General features: G+C 39.6%; 1 protein-coding gene across 1 annotated transcript; it reads left to right on the top strand.

Annotated features, from left to right (window-relative positions):
• The first annotated feature begins 6,077 nt into the window (after positions 1–6,077).
• On the top strand, positions 6,078–16,526 carry FEM1B (fem-1 homolog B). The gene is made up of 2 exons (XM_053718504.1): positions 6,078–6,377; positions 11,330–16,526. Exons 1-2 carry the CDS (start codon positions 6,124–6,126, stop codon positions 12,963–12,965), a joined length of 1,890 nt encoding a protein of 629 aa, XP_053574479.1. The 5' UTR covers positions 6,078–6,123; the 3' UTR covers positions 12,966–16,526.
• The last annotated feature ends 1,345 nt before the right edge of the window (positions 16,527–17,871 follow it).

The raw sequence follows: 17,871 nt of genomic DNA, 5'->3' as shown, positions 1-17,871 counted from the left end.
CCCTGTAATGTGCACGCAGCGCAACCTTAAAGGGCAGCTCGACACCTGCGCACAGAGCCTTAAAGGGACAAATCACCGTAATGTGCACGCAGCGCAACCTTAAAGGGCAGCTCAACACCTGCGCACAGAGCCTTAAAGGGAAAGATCACTGCAATGTGCATGCAGCGCAACCTTAAAGGGCAGCTCGGCACCTGCTCACAGTCTTAAAGGGGCAGGCACACACAACCTTTTAGTGAGTTTACACGCACAGTTTTAAAGGGAGCGATAGTATGCATCCCCATGTGATGCACGCAGCCTTAAAGGGACGCTCTGTCTTAATGGGACAGTGGCACATGCACGCACACAAACATACAGAGCACTCTCGGCCTTTAAAAGGACAACTTGCACAATATGCATGCAGCCTAAAAGGGACAGATCACAGTAATATTCACGCAGCGCAACCTTAAAGGGCAGCTCGGCACCTGCGCACACAGTCTTTACGGTACAGGCACACACAACCTTTAGTGGTTAAACGCAGACAGTTTTAAAGAGAGTGATAGTATGCATCCACACGCAAAGCACAGCGCCTTAAAGGGACACTCTGTCTTAAAGGGACAGGTGCACGTGCACAGCCTTTAAAAGGACAACTTGCACCATAACCACACAGTGTTAACGGAACAGCTCATACCATGCACACCTAGCGCAGCCTTAAAGGGCAGCTCACCGCCTGCTCACACAGTCTTAAAGGGGCAGGCACACACAACCTTTAGTGGGTAAAGTCACACCACACGCCGCACACAGTCTTAAAGAGAGCGATAACAGTATACATCCACACGCAACGCACACAGCCTTAAAGGGGCACCCAGTATTAAAGTGACAGACACAAACGCAGACTTTAAAGGAGGAGCTCACACCACACACACACAGTTTTAATGGTACAGGTGCCACAATGTTCACACACACAGCTTTAAAAGGACAGCTCATGGCATTCACGCACAGCCTTAAATGCTTTAAATGAATGGTTTATGGTACACACAGACTTTGGGGCCAAATTATCAAGTTCCGAATGGAGCTTGATGCCCCCTGTTTCCGTGCAAGCCTTCAGGCTCACCAGAAATGGCAGTTATGAAGCAGTGGTCTAAAGACCGCTGCTCCATAACTGATCTGCTGCCTCTGAGGCTGCGGTCTTCAATACGCCCGATCCTATACGATCAGGCTGATTGACACCCCCTGCTTGGCCGTGAATCTGCAGGGGGTGCCATTGCACAAGCAGTTAACAAAACTGCTTGTGCAATGATAAATGCAGGCAGCGTATGCTGTCAGCATTTATCGATGTGCGGCGGACATGATACGCTACATTGTATCATGTCCGTCCGCACTTTAGTAAATCGGCCTCTTAGAGATGGCTCAAGGCAATCGTAAAAAGAGTTATAGAGATTTTATGGCATCCACACAAAGCCATGAGCTGTGCTTTTAGTCTGCGAGTGTGTGTTTTTGTTGTTGAGCTAACAGTTTGAACGGTTCCCCAATCAGCCCTCTAGTCATACAGCACCTTTGTTTTAGAGAGATGATTGGAAAATATTTCAAACTGTTAGTTCAATAAAAATATTACTTTTCAAGTTTGTGGCCAGGGCAGGGTATTTGAATTTCAGCACTACATTAAAAAGTAAGTTATAGCGCATCTTCATAACAACTGAAGAGTTAAACTCCTTCTAAAATATCTATAACATTCCAGATTTGTTTAGACAAAGGGGAAAAGTTTACTATCACTTTAAGGACTGTGTGCATTGTGTGAGGGTGTCCTTGCCTTTAAGACTGTGCAAGCGTAATGTGATCTGTGCTGTTAAGGCTGTGTGTGCTGTGTTTGTGCACCTGTACCATTAAAACTGTGAGTGTGTGGTGTGTGCTCCCCCTTTAAAGTCTGCGTTTGTGTCTGTCACTTTAATACTGGGTGCCCCTTTAAGGCTGTGTGCATTTGGGTGTGCTTAAAAGCCTGTGTGCCTGCCCGTTAAAGACTGAGCATTGTGTGAGATGTTCCTTTAAGGCTGTGTGCGTTGCGTGTGGACTGTGGATGTATACTGTTAACGCTCCCTTTAAGACTGTGTGCGTGTGGTGTGACTTTACCCACTAAAAGTTGTGTGTGCCTGCCCTTTTAAGACTGTGTGAGCAGGCGGTGAGCTGCCCTTTAAGGTTGCGCTAGGTGTGCATGGTGTGAGCTGTTCGGGTAACACTGTGTGGTTATGGTGCAAGTTGTCCTTTTAAAGGCTGTGCACATGCCCATGTCCCTTTAAGACAGAGTGTCCCTTTAAGGCGCTGTGCTTTGCATGTGGATGCATACTATCGCTCTCTTTAAAACTGTCTGCGTTTAACCACTAAAGGTTGTGTGTGCCTGTACCTTAAAGACTTTGTGCGCAGGTGCCGAGCTGCCCTTTAAGGTTGCGCTGCGTGAATATTATGGTGATCTGTCCCTTTTAGGCTGTATGCGTGTGGTGCAAGTTGTCCTTTTAAAGGCTGAGAGTGCTCTGTGTGTTTGTGTGCGTGCATGTGCCACTGTCCCATTAAGACAGAGCATCCCTTTAAGGCTGCGTGCATCACATGGGGATGCATACTATCGCTCCCTTTAAAACTGTGCGTGTAAACTCACTAAAAGGTTGTGTGTGCCTGCCCCTTTAAGACTATGAGCAGGTGCCGAGCTGCCCTTTAAGGTTACGCTGCGTGCACATTGCAGTGATCTGTCCCTTTAAGACTCTGTGCGCAGGTGTCGAGCTGCCCTTTAAGGTTGCGCTGGGTGCACATTGCGGTAATCTGTCCCTTTAAGGCTCTGTGCGCAGGTGTCGAGCTGCCCTTTAAGGTTGCGCTGCATGCACATTATGGTGATCTGTCCTTTTAAGGCTCTTTGCGCAGGTGTCGAGCTACCCTTTAAGGTTGCGCTGCATCCACATTACGGTGATCTTTCCCTTTAAGGCTCTGTGCGCAGGTGTCAAGCTGCTCTTTAAGGTTGCGCTGCGTGTACATTACGGTGATATGTCCCTTTAAGGCTCTGTGCGCAGGTGTCGAGCTGCCCTTTAAGGTTGCGCTGTATAAACATTACTGCAATCTGTCCCTATAAGACTGTGTGCGTGTTGTGCTAGTTGACCCTTTCAAGGCTGTGTGTTTTTTTTGTCTGTCCCTTTAAGACAGTGTGACCAGGTGATATCCTGCCCTTTAAGGCTGTGTGAACATTATTTCCTCTGCAGTTTGTACAGTTGTTACTGACGAGGCTGCTTTAAGTGTCTGTGTACAGTAAACAGTTACAAATGTATAAAAACCTGTAGGCTGAGGGTTTGATACAATGTATCCATGTAGGTGAGCAGAGCTGGCTGGCTGTGGAAAGTCTATGGGGAAAACAGGGACTTTACACCCCAAAATAGGGCTCCCCTTTTTGTTCCTGGAGACACAAACATTGCAGCATTGTTGGTAGCCCTCATCTGAACCCCCACGCCAATTTTTGTAGGAAAATAATGAAATATGGCTGAGAAAATCATTTAGAACGCTAAACTAAGATTTTACCAAAATGTGAATGACAGCCAAGTAAATACTGACCCTCAACAACTGGCTCTTCAGCCATAGTTCTTCAAATCCAATTATAAACTTCATCAGTCAAATTAACTAGATTGCAATAAACAATTTAAAAAAAGATATCTTTAGGTTCTATAGATCAGGGGTCGCCAACCTTTCTGACCTCAGGGACCACTAAACTCACAATTTTGAATCCCGTGGACCAATAACATAATAATAATTGTTTTATTTATATATATATATATATATATATATATATATATATATATATATATATATATATATATATATACACAAACACACACACACATACTGTACATAACTAGTATAACCATAGCTAAGTTTACATTATGTATATATTTGCATGTTTAAGAATTATTTTTTGGAATTAACTAACTGAATGTCAAAACTGAGAGAATACTTCCTAATGAGTAGGGAGATTGTAATTTAACTCCTCCATTCTCACTGATGCCCAGCCAGGCACTGTAGGGAGTTGCGGTACGACAGGGTGATAGACTATTTCCTGCTTGATGGTGTCAAGGACCACCAACATCTTCTCGTGGACCACCAGTGGTCCATGGACCACTGGTTGGCGACCGCTGCTATAGATCACACTATGAAATAAAAAAATAAATTATGCAAATGTTCTGCCATGCTAATCCCCCAAAATCCAAATAAACAAATGGGCAGGATTAACGCCAAACAAAATAGTGATTTTGTATATTTAGCATTTACATCACAGGTTGAAGAGCCTGTTTGTTGGCTGGTTGATTTTAATGGTGTGAAAGAGCCTGTTTGTTGACTGGTTGATTTTAATAGTGTGCAGTGATGTTAAGGGATATAAAACAACCTGTTTAATTGTTATTAAAAAACCCACAATGCAGTGGGTTATACTTAATAGAAATAATCACATTCTATTATTCATCATTTTAAAGGGATTTACCATTTATTTATTTATTAACTTGATTTGTGAAGGGTTCATTACGTCCTGTCACAATCCCACAAGGGGGTGTTCTGGTAATAGGGCGAACTTTGGAAAAAAGCGAACCATGTCACTTCCTGTGACATTACATCAGCTTTATCACAAATTTTGGACCTAATGCGCATGCGTGCCAGCATCATCACATACCTGGCCGCATACGTCACTGGTAAAATATTTAGAGCTGTGAAATTCCGGAACCCTTTCTAGAGCGCATGCGTGGGATTTTGTATCACTAATGGTGCGCTCATGGAAAGCTGTTTATTCAGCTCCTCTGCAATATTCGGAACTCCGCCCCCCACTGCAACTACTCCCATTACTATTGTTGATTAACAAAGAGAACAATAAATTGGAGATGTATGAAACACAATGACATTGAAGGGAGCCTCTGAAAAGCTGCATTGGATCAGCAGAAGAAACAGTGGCGATAGCCGAGTGGCTGTTTGTCATGCACAAGCATGGTGACTCAGCTTTAGAGTAGTAGTAGTAATGGGAGTCGTTGCAGTGGGAGGCGGAGTTCCGAATATTGCCAAGGAGACGAATAAACAGCTTTCCATGAGCGCACCATTTGTGATACAAAATCCCACGCATGCGTTTTAGAAAGGGTTCCGGAATTTCACAGCTCTAAATATTTTACCAGTGACGTATGCGGCCAGGTATGTGATGACGCTGGCACGCATGCGCATTAGGTCCAAAATTTGTGAAACAGCTGATGTAACGTCACAGGAAGTGACATGGTTCACTGTTTTCCAAAGTTCGCCCTCTTACAGAACAGGGGCTGTAGTCTCTACAAGAAGACAACAAGCACATTTTCCTTTGAAGTGTTGCTAGGAGACATCTGCTCTAGTTGTAGTCAGTTTATTGCCTATGCTCAGTAGAGGACTTTTGCTGCAAAAATCAGGTGACAGTGGAACTTAGATTCTGTAATTGTAGTTCCGCTGTCTAGCTGCAGGCTGTGGCTAAACAGATAATGTGCTAATACGTTTTTTGAATTTGGATTGTGATATGAAAACTGGCACATTATAAGTATAGGGCTATTTTCACTTAAAAAATGTGCTGCCAACAAAAACGTGAAAATGGAGGATTATAATCGCGCCTGTAAGGAGCATGGGACAAACGCTGTTTCACACAAAAAAAACAAACACACAAGCAACCTATTTTACAAAAAAAGTTAAATAAATAATGAATGCATACTGCAAATTATTTTTAGTAAGCAGAATTAAATTATTTTGTATTACAACCTAAAAAAAAGTGATTCATCACAGCCTGCAGCATTTGCATTGTACATTTGCGGGAAAATACATGGTGTTGCTACTTTCAGTTTACTTTATTGTGAAAGAGTGTTATACCTTTTTATTGTTCTTTACGGTAGTTTTTGTTTGAATTCGTTCTGTACTCCGTATAGTTTGCCAGTAAATAAATATTTTTTGGCCAGGGCATCCTAGTGGTGAATAGCGAATATAGTAGTACAATAATAGGTCTGCAAGTCACATTTACATAAGTTTTTTTTGTCACCCGGAACCCAAATACAACTGACAAGTTCCCAGCGTATAGTTATGCGAAGTACCGGAAGTGGGGATCTGAGGAGTTCCTCCTGCGGCCCCAGGATGGCCCTGGACGGGCTGTCAGGCTATGTGTACAAAGCAGCTGCCGAGGGGCGAGTGTTGACTTTGGCTGCGCTCTTGTTGAACCGGACAGAGTTAGAAATACGTTCTTTGCTCGAATCTGTGACCCAGCAGGGTGGCCAAAGGTCTACCCCCCTTATCATCGCCGCCCGCAATGGGCACAGCAAGGTGGTGAGATTGCTATTGGAGCATTACCGGGTGGATACACAACAAACTGGCACCGTACGATTTGATGGGTGAGATACCATAGCACTAAGTGGGTTTGTGGCGGAGTACTGGGACTGGTGAATGATATAGGTATGGGGGAGGGGGTTGTGTATGAATACGTGGGGAAAAGAAGGGTAGAAAGGGGACAGATGATGAGAGAGATTTTAGTAAAATAAGGTTATGAATAGAGAAAAGGAATGTGCCAGTTAATGATATAGGAAGAATAGATATCAGTACGAGAAGTACTTTATAGTGAAATTTGTATTGAAAAACAGGTGTGGGGAAAGGGTTGGTGAACATGGTACTGGGAAAAGATGAAGGCTGAAGCTAGCCTTTTTGTTCTTTAGCTTCTTATTCCATCTTCTTTACCTTGCTATTTATGCAAGCAGTTTCTTATTTGAGAGCTTAAAGGGACACTAAACCCAACATTTTTCTTTCATGAGTCTGATGTAGAATACAATTTTAAACAACATTCCAATTTACTTCTATCATCTAATCTGCTTCATTCTTTAGATATCCTTTGTTGAAGAAATAGCAATGCACATGAGTGAGCCAATCACAGTAGGCATCAATGTGCAGCCACCAATCAGCAGCTACTGAGCCTATCTAGATATGATAGATAGATTCAAGTTGTGCCATACACAGTTCATCTGATTAAGTAACCAAGTATTTTCTGTGCAAAACGCACCTCAGGTCGCAAGTTTTGGCTTGTTTTGTTTAGACTGGTCCCTCTCTATAAGGATCAGGTATTGTTAGTAAAGGAAACAGGAAAGTGCTATTTTACTTAAAAGTAGGGCCGGTGTTCTGTCTGATTTTGCTACCTCTTAGTGTGCATGCTCAGTATTACGTAATCACACTCCACATATGTTTCAAAAGCATGTGTGGGTTGCGATTACGTAATGCGAAGCATGCACTGATTGCGGTAGCAAAATCCAACAAGGTAGTAAAATTGAATGCTTCCGTTCTATTAAAGTGTAGTTTAAAATGTTAGCAAATTCCAATGCTATGATTTGATATTGGAATAAACACCACCTGCACACCACTACTTACACCTCCCATATGTAAATAAAATTAGGCAAAGAATTTCTCCAACACTTTTTAATAGGCAGCTGAATATAACCTGTAGCATATTCAATTAATTAACTGCACGCTACGTTGTACAGTTAATGAATTTAGGAGTACGCTTTATTTTGAAGACATATGGAGCTAAAGCTGTTTAGTTATCTTTATTTACATATGGAGGTGTTAATAAGAAGTTGTGTCTGGGTGGTGTTTATTTCAATAACATATAACAGAGTCGGAATTTCATAACATTTTGAACTGCGCATGACCGAATGGATTGGAAGCACTCAATTTTGCTCCCTTGTCGGAATTTGCTACCTCCATCAGCGCATGCTTCTCATTACGTAATCGCATTCCACACGCATTTCAAACATATATGGAGAGCGATTACGCAATTCTGAGCAAGCGCTGATGAAGGTAGCAAAATCCGTCAGAACACCGGTGGTCTATCATTTTTTTACTACCCTGTTAGATTTTGCTACCAGGTATCCTGCGCATGTGTGAACTATGTCAGTGAATTTCACAGATGTTTTAGGATCATCTGTGGAATTTGCCACCATAGTTTGCTCATGCACATTATCATCTAACAGAGAGGATGTTTACTCCCCGCATTCCTTTTTTTTTCTTTCTTGATACAGGCTAACTGCGTGGTCACTTACTGACTTTGTCATATGCTCTATTCCCTTTTCTCATGTCATCAAACAATTTGTATCCATTATTTTTACATCCTCTCCAGCCCCGGGTGTTCTAACATTTTTTGCTAACCCGTTAGATTTTGCTAATGGGGAAAAGGGGGAGATGAACTTGGAACCCTGACTTTAAAGTGGCTGGCGAGGATGTAACAATAATGGCTACAAAGTGTTTGATGACATGAGGAAAGGGACTGAAGTATATATGACAAAGTAAGTGACCTGAGGGGAGCAGAGGGTGGGACATTCCTTTGGTGTGAAAGCCCCCCCCCCCCCCCCACTGAGAGCAGCCAAAGTCCATTGAACTGAACGTGCAAAGACACCGTTAGCCTGTATCAAGAAAAATAAAGAGGAATGTAGGGGGTAAACATTCATTCCGTTAGATTTTGCTACTGATTATATGCACATGAGCAAAATACATCAGCGCATGTTTTAGAATCATCTGTGGAATGTGCTGACGTACTTTGTGCATGGGCAGTATCCCCAGTAGCAAAAAATGATAGAACAACTGATATGACACAATATGTCCATAGAAGAGCTCCGATCAAAAATAGTTTTTCTTGTCCGAAAATCAAGTGTATACAAAACAATGCCTAATAATTGTGAGCCAAATTGTTTTTCAAACAGTAACATTTGTTTACTAATCAGAATTCTACATTTTAAAAGGTTGCATATTGTGTAGAGGGACATTCAATCTATAAAAAATAGTTTAAGATATGTAATCCCAGGTTATTTTCTTACAGGAAAACATGGTTACTTATTCAGCTTATTCAGCTGTTCTGAGAAAGAATTACACTTTCTCAGAAAACAAGGCTTTGTTTTAAGATAACTTTTTAGTGGAATAATATACAGAAATATCTAGGTCAATGGAAGCAAGAAGTTTCAATTTTGGAACAAATTGATGTTAGCTTAAGTCCTTGAATAAAAAGCTGTTGTAACTAATGAATAATCAGTGAATACGAAGCTGACTCAATAGTTAGTTACTTACTCAAAGGGCATAATTAGAAAAAAAGAAGAGTTGGGGAAGAGGTAAGGGAGACTGGGACTGTAAGAACATAGGAGACGATGGGTACTGGTCAGATGTGAGGTGTCTGTGGGTATGGGAGTAAGAGAGAGTATATTACAAGTAAAACAAAATGACATATGTAAATAGAAGAGGAGAAGCCCAGTAGAGAGTGGAAGAAGAAAAGTGCGACACATAGGATGTTAAATAATAAAAAAGCAAGAAAATTGGGAGGAAGGCACATGGGAAAGAGATGAAAGGGTTGTTATGGGATGTTGACAAGAAGAGGGATATGGGTGGAATAAGAGTAGGACAGGTGGGCCTAAGTTAATGAATATAGATTGGGGAGTCTTGATCTGTATATATAACATTACTACAAACACTGCAACCATATAGTGCTCAAGGCACATTCATATTTCTAAGCCTACCTCACTTTGTTTCCATGTACAGAAGCTACATTTCAATCAAGACTACCTAGAGACAGCTATAACTTCTCTGTCCATTCACCTATGCTCTCCCTCCCTTATTCCACCAAGTCCCTTTTCAAGCAAATTTCAAAAATCTATGTTTAATTTTGACTTCTTTGTCTCTTTAAGAAAAAAATACCCAATGTTCAGGCAGCTTATTAGAGGGGAAGTAACAGGGAGAGTGACATAGACAGTGATAAGGGAATATTAAGGGACATCAGCATGGCTTTGAGACCTTCTGTGCTTATGACACCCAAGACTGCAGACTGAATATTCTATAAAAACACTTTTAAGCTTATTCAGCATGTCATGTGTTGAAGGGCAGCCAATCTCAGGCAATTATATTTATATCCGCCTGTAAATGCTCACACATGCCCAGACAATAGGAGTAATGTCACCGCTATAACTTGAATATTCCCTGGCTCAGGAAAACTATGCACATTAAAGAAATATTGTGCACAACTTTTCTATTAACAACCAAAACTTGAACACAAATTAAAGGGACAGTCTACCATAGAATTGTTATTGTTTTAAAAGATAGATAATCCCTTTATTACCCGTTCCCCGGTTTTGCATAACCAACACAGTTATATTAATATACTTTTTACCTCTGTGATTACCTTGTATCTAGGAACCTTCTTCCAGCCCCCTGATCACATGACTGTGACTGTTTATTATCTATTGTCTTAAATTTAGCATTGTATTGTGCTGGATCTTGAAGGGCCATAATACCCAAATGTTTAAACACTTGAAAGTGATGCAGCATAGCTGTAAAAAGCTGACTAGAAAATATCTCCTTAACATCTCTATGTAAAAAAGAAAGATATTTTACCTCAAAAGTTCCTCAGTAGCCACCTCCTATTGTAAAGGATTTCTAAGCAGCATTTTAGTGTGTCTGTCCTGGGACATCTGAAGGGATGAGCATCGTGCACTCTCATCTTATTTCACCAATCAGGTAAAGGAAGTTTACAATGAAATCTCATGAGAGTCAAGTCAAATCTCATGAGATCACAGTAAAAGTTCATGACCTCAGCACTGCTGATGCTGATTGGCTGCTGTTCATTTCTTCATTTTTTTTAATTTTTTTACCCGCAGCTGGGAGCAGTTGAGTATAACTTTTTACACAGAATTTACTCTGCTGAGCTGAGGAGATTGTGAGGTAAAATATCTTCCTTTTTTACATAGAGATGCTCAGGTGATATTTTCCTGTCAGCTTTTTACAGTTATACTGCATCAGTTTCAAGTGATTTAGCATATGAGTATTATGTCCCTTTAAATAACTTTCTGTGCCTGAACACAGTGTTATCTATATGGCCCACGTGCACTTTCTGTCTCTTTGTGTTGAAAAGAGATTTAAAAAGCATGTGATAAGAGGCAGCCCTCAAAGGCTTAGAAATTAGCATATGAGCCTACCTATGTTCAGCTTAAACTAAGAATACCAAGAGAAAAAAGCAAATTTGATGATAAAAGTAAATTGGAAAGTTGATTAAAATTAAAAGTCCTATCTGAATAATGAAAGCTTAATTAATACTAGACTGTCCCTTTAAGTAGTAATGTCGACAATATAGTTCTGCCCATCAAACATTGCTTGCAGCTGTATTATAGAATAACATTCTCTTAATAACTCTGGTTATTTTAATATGTTGTAATGTTAGAATATTTATTTATATTTGAATTTCATTTTTTTTCTATTACCATTTTACGTTGTATACACTAACTGCTGATGAACTTCCTATGATTTCATTTTTTTTTCTCCACAGATATGTAATTGATGGAGCCACAGCTTTGTGGTGTGCAGCAGGAGCTGGACATTATGAGGTAGTAAAGCTTTTGGTTGGCCATGGAGCCAATGTTAACCATACAACGGTAACAAATTCTACCCCCTTGCGAGCAGCCTGCTTTGATGGTAGATTGGACATTGTCCGTTTCCTTGTAGAAAACAATGCAAATATCAGTATTGCCAACAAGTATGACAACACCTGTCTGATGATTGCTGCTTATAAGGGTCACACAGACGTAGTTCGCTACCTACTGGAACAACATGCTGACCCAAACGCTAGAGCACACTGTGGAGCTACAGCTCTACATTTTGCAGCAGAAGCTGGGCATCTGGACATTGTGCGGGAGCTGGTCAAATGGAAAGCAGCTATGGTGGTCAATGGACATGGGATGACACCTTTAAAAGTTGCAGCTGAAAGTTGTAAGGCTGAAGTGGTAGAACTATTACTTGCCCACTCTGATTGTGATGCTCGTAGTCGTGTGGAGGCCCTAGAGTTGCTGGGAGCTTCTTTTGCCAATGACCGGGAAAACTATAATATCACTAAAACTTACCAGTACTTGTACCTAGCCATGTTGGAGAGATTTCGTGATCCTGCCAACATTCTCCACAAAGAAGTGCTACCTCCTATAGATGCCTACGGAAATCGAGTTGAATGTCGAAATCCAAGGGAGCTGGATGCGATCCGTCACGACACAGATGCCCTGCATATGGAGGGTTTAATTGTGCGTGAGCGAATACTTGGTTCAGATAACATTGATGTGTCACATCCTATCATATATCGTGGAGCTGTTTATGCAGACAATATGGAATTTGAACAATGCATAAAGCTTTGGCTGCATGCTTTGCAACTGCGGCAAAAGGGGAACCGGAACACACACAAGGATCTTCTAAGATTTGCACAAGTCTTTTCACAGATGATCCATCTGAATGAGCCTGTAAGAGCCCAAGATGTGGAAAGTGTACTCCGGTGCAGTGTTCTAGAGATTGAGAGAGGGATGTCACGGATACATAACCCCCAAGAACCTGATGCTCACACAGCACTAGAAAATCATGAGTGCAATCTTTTTACTTTTCTCTACCTCGTTTGCATCTCCACCAAGACCCAGTGTTCAGAGGAGGAGCAGTCACGCATTAACAAACAAATCTACCGGTTGGTGCACCTAGATCCGCGGACAAGAGATGGATGTAGTCTTCTGCATTTGGCTGTAGACTCAAGCACCCCTGTGGATGATTTCCATACCAATGATGTTTGCAGCTTCCCTAGTGCCCCTGTTGCCAAGTTACTGATAGATTGTGGAGCAAATGTAAATGCCATAGACAATGTGGGCAATAGCCCACTTCATGTTATTGTTCAGTACAACCGTCCTATCAGTGACTTCCTGACCCTGCATTCTATCATCATTAGCCTTGTGGAGGCAGGTGCTCACACAGACATGACCAATAAGGAGAAAAAGACTCCTTTGGATAGAAGTACCACAGGTGTATCAGAGATCCTACTGAAAACCCAGATGAAGCTCAGCTTGAAGTGCCTGGCAGCCAGAGCAGTCCGACTGTACAACATTAAATACCACAACCAGATCCCACGAACTCTAGAGGAATTTGTGGAGTTTCATTGAACACTTGTACTGACTGATGTCTTTTTTACTATTGTAAATATATTTAGGGGTGGAATTAAGTGATTTCAAAGATGTTTCAATGGATGTTTTAGAGCAGGGTTTGACAGATTTTACATCAGTCTTAGATTCCTGAGGATCCAGCTTAAATTTTTCAGAGGTGAGACAATATCTGTTTATAGATATTTGTAAAATAATCCAAAACTGTAAGAGCTGTGGCTTCCTGCCTCTTGGGTTTGGTCAAGCCCTGCTTTTAAAGCATTACATTTGTGTATGGGCCATTTTTTGTGGTGAGGAAGCTTTTAGCAGTGTATTAATCTAAGGTCTAATAGAAACTTAAGGTGCTTCCCTAGAATAATGTGTTTCTGTCAGGACAGAATTCTCAGTGGAGTTTCCAAAACCCGTTACAATTTTATCGAATTTAATGGTGTTTGGTACATTTTATGTTATATGGAGTTTTATTTTTTTTTCTGATTTTATTTTTTTTAAGGTTTGTGCATCCGTCCACTGTCCGCAGTTTGCTTGCTGATGTCAGATAATATTAGACATGCATTTAGTCTGAATGTCGTCAGTGAGGCTGTCATTAAGAGCTAGCTTTGGCTTTAGTATTTCTTCTTTTTAAAGTCAGTCATTTAAATGTACCAACTATCCAGCACAAGCCAAAGGTTAAAAAATTTTTTTGTGAAGGACAAAGTAATTCAATCAAATTCCCCACAACCAGCACACCCGTTGTCATTAGTTATTTGTATAATGAAATGACCCAAATAATTTGCCTGACAATTTTCTTCAATTGCAATATTTCTTGAATAATTATTCAAACACTTTCAGTAGTATCCTCACTGTTATGAGAGGTCTGATTCTCGCCCTAATTTAGAAAAATTCTTCATATAAATGTGTGTGTGTGGTGGGGGGGGGGGGGGCTTGGCTACTTTCACTCTTAGTAATTTTAGGTGCCTGGCAAATCTAATGGTCTTATCTCTACCCTTGGTGGCCCACACAGAATAGTGTGATGATCTTATTTTGACTTTTAAGGCAGGGGTATAGAGCCATTGTTGCACTAACATAATTTTATTTTTATAAAACATATTTTGCACACCCATTCTTACTGCTCCTAATGCTTTCAGTGGTGACAGATGTGAAACCTTATACACAATTTGTGCTCCTTATACATGATCTGCTTTGTGTATCCACAATCTGTGTTCCTTATACATGATCTGTGCTCCTTATACATGATCTGTGTTCTGTATCCACAATCTGTGCTCCTTATACATGCTCTGTGTTCTGTATACACAATCTGTGCTCCTTATACATGATCTGCTTTCTGTATACACAATCTGTGTTCCTTATACATGATCTGTGTTCTTTATACACAATCTGTGCTCCTTATACGTGATCTGCTTTCTGTATACACAATCTGTGTTCCTTATACATGATCTGTGTTCTTTATACACAATCTGTGCTCCTTATACGTGATCTGCTTTCTGTATACACAATCTGTGTTCCTTATACATGATCTGTGTTCTTTATACACAATCTGTGCTCCTTATACGTGATCTGCTTTCTGTATACACAATCTGCGATAGAAACTTTATCATTTAAATTACAAATTAAAGGGATATTCCAACACAAACTATGGTGGGGCTAGAGGTAAGCTTGCTGTTAAAAAAGGCCACGTACACATCAATTAGAAGCTGTAGAGTGCTCTGAGATCATAGACATAGTGCTTTTTGTTTCTGAGTCTAAAAAAAAATGCATCTTTTAACAGCAACTTTTTTGCAAACTTGCTTAAATTGTATGTATAGACCAAGAATAGTCTGTGTAGGAAGTTTCCTTTAATTATTGCCGTACAATAATTTAATGATGGTGTTGATTTTTTTTTTCCTGGTCCCCTTGTATTTTGCTGTTAGAGAGAGTCAGAATATCCCATGTAAACCTAAGCATATGTTCACAGTATTACATAGATTTGTTTGAATAATTAGATAATTAGATAATACTTTTCCTTATAGTTGTGTAGAGCACTTTTTTTTTTTTTTTTTTGGCCCATATACAGACATATGGTTTATTTTTTGTTTTTAATGCTTATTAGGCATATCATTGTCCGCCAATAAAGCAATGGGAGTTTTGCCTATCAACCTTTAAGCAGTCAGTCTTTAAAGGGACATTGGACTATGAAAATGCACATTGTGCATATACAAGTACTATTTATACATATTACAAATATGTTTGCTAAAATTAAGGTTACACTGGAGTGGCCAGAAAGCAAAATTTGTAACTATGGTTTTCAAAATGCTGTAAATTATCTGTACCAGGATCTACATATTACAGAATTTGCTTTTTGGCTTCCCAGAGAGAGTATGACCAGTACACTTGTTAGACATAAGCAAGAGGTGTTGAATATCCTTTTAAAAACGGATTGCTCTCTGGCTAGTAAGTAGAAGGGCTACTAATTTACTGGTGGGCAGTGACATGCCTTATAAGCATTAAAAAAAAACTCTACATTGTAACACCATTTAAAATGTTCTATTTGAGATACAAAGCCTTAAAAAATGACTTGTTCTTTTGAGGGCAAATGATACATGCACTTCTTATTAGCGTCAAAATTGAAATGAAGAGCTTTATCTTAACATTTTAAATAGTTCTCTTTGATGCCTAATAGATTTTTGCTGTCCCTTTTAAAGCTTTAAGTCAAGGCATTGGTAGCATTGTGATGTGTCTGTGCAAGAAAAACATGGATACTTTGTGAGCTTTCAAATAGGCCTACATGTTTACTATATATATATATATATATATATATATATATATATATATATATATATATATATATATATATATATATATATATATTTTCCAATTATTTGACAGATACCTACAACATTCCTCTTTATGGTTCCTTGAAATGGTTTGATCATGTTCATATAATGTCAGCCATAAACTAAAAACAATTAGGAATTCCCTTCTCATGCAAGTAGTAGTGTAGAAATAAGCCATTATGTATAAACTCAGTCAATATCCATTAATTGTTTGTTTGTGGGGCTATTGGCTTGTGTGCACGGAGCACCAATCACTAAGCAGCATTTGGTTTACTGTACATCATTGCAAATTACTTTTGTATTCAGGTTCATAAGCACAAGGACGTTATGCTATATATTGTTGTTTGACTTATCTCCTCTAGGGAATGGAAGCTTCTTGTTATAGCAGTGTCATAAACTACTTCACAAACTGGGTAAAGATGTAGCTAAAACCTGTAGCTCTGAAAGATTAACAAATTCCCATTTTACTGGGGCCAATATAGTCTGAGGAATCTGCTGGTTTACCTGAGTGCCTTATTGCCTTACTGTGTCATGAAGTCATTGCTTGTGTCCACCAATGAATTAATGTTTTGTTCAATGTATGTTATGGTAACAACATCTGTGATGTCCACTGTTGCTGCAGGTGCAAAGATCACATGACCTGTAACATACAAATCATGGAATGTCTCTCTCTCAGGTACAGAGGGTTCATAGCTGGATGTGGAAATCTTTAACAAATTAATTTGATTTATTAATTAAAAAACAAAACAATGAATCTTGTTGTGGCCTGATGATTTTCAGATGGTATTTTGAGCTGTTTGTTATATGTGTGTTTGTTTTGCCATATAGATGCTATAACATGTATAGTCCTGTCATAATATCTCATACAATCGCCCTGACATGTCATAAGTGCTACAAGCGTAGTGTAAACATTCATTTACAATATTATGTGATAGACATAAATAGTTTGTAAGGTTTTCAAGTACAATTTTTTTCTGCAAAAACTATAATATATTTGATTAGAATGAAATGTTCACAATTTAACCACACGTTGCCTTTCCCTATCTATTAACTGGCATCCCACTACTCCTCTTCCCCTCCCAGTATACAACACAGTAAGTTAGTCTAAGGTAAATGCACAAGTCTTATTTATATGTAATAATGTGATAGTTAAAGGGAGAATCTACGCCATTTTTTTTTGTTTCAAAAGATAGATAATCCCTTTATTACCCATTCCCCAGTTTTGCACAACCAACACATTTATATTAATATACTTTTTACCTCTGTGATTACCTTGTATCTAAGCCTCTGCAGACTGCCCCGTTATCTCAGTGCTTTTACAAACTTGGTTTTCAGCCAATTAGTGCTGGTTCATTCATAACTCCACAGGAGTGAACACGTTATCTATATGGCACACACAAACTAGCAGTATCTTGCTGTGAAAAACTATAAAAAATGCACTGAGATAAGAGGCAGTCTGTAGTGGCTTAGAGACAGGCAGAAATTTAGAGTTTTGAAGGTGATAAAGCCTATTAATATAACAATGTTGGTTGTGCAAAGCTGGGGAATGGGTAGTAAAGGTAAATTTTGAAGTAGACTGTTCCTTTAATCTTGATAAAGTGATATTCCAGGCCAAACTTTTTTGGCTGTCTATAGATCTAGAATAGTTTACTTTACAATGCTGTAAAATACTCTTGGATAAAGCTTGATATAATTTATAGTCCTAGATCATTGCTGTTGTGTGCATGCACTTATACAGAGAGAGAGAGTCGAGCATTGCTCTGAGATCAGCACATTGTGCAAGCATTAAAAGACCAGTTTTTATTTTTCCATTGATGTGCTGGCTATATCCTCACTGATTGGTTCAGATGTCTGTTTAGTTGGCATACAATTAAACAGGAAGCTGAATGAGTCCCTGCACAAGCAAAATGACCCAGGCTGTGAGAATTACTTATACATGTCCAGAAGGTGTAAAGATCTGTGCGTCAGTATGACCCTTAGTGCCCACTACTGTATAATGTACATAGATGTCCAGAAAATATGCCCCCTTAATATCCCTTTAATTTAAATATTCTTTATATTCATTTTTTTTGTCCTTTTGGAGGGGTTAAATCCACAGT

This window comes from Bombina bombina, chromosome 6 (assembly GCF_027579735.1).
Source record: "Bombina bombina isolate aBomBom1 chromosome 6, aBomBom1.pri, whole genome shotgun sequence".
NCBI classification, from domain to species: Eukaryota; Metazoa; Chordata; class Amphibia; order Anura; family Bombinatoridae; genus Bombina; species Bombina bombina.
This window is presented reverse-complemented; position numbering and strand designations above follow the sequence as displayed.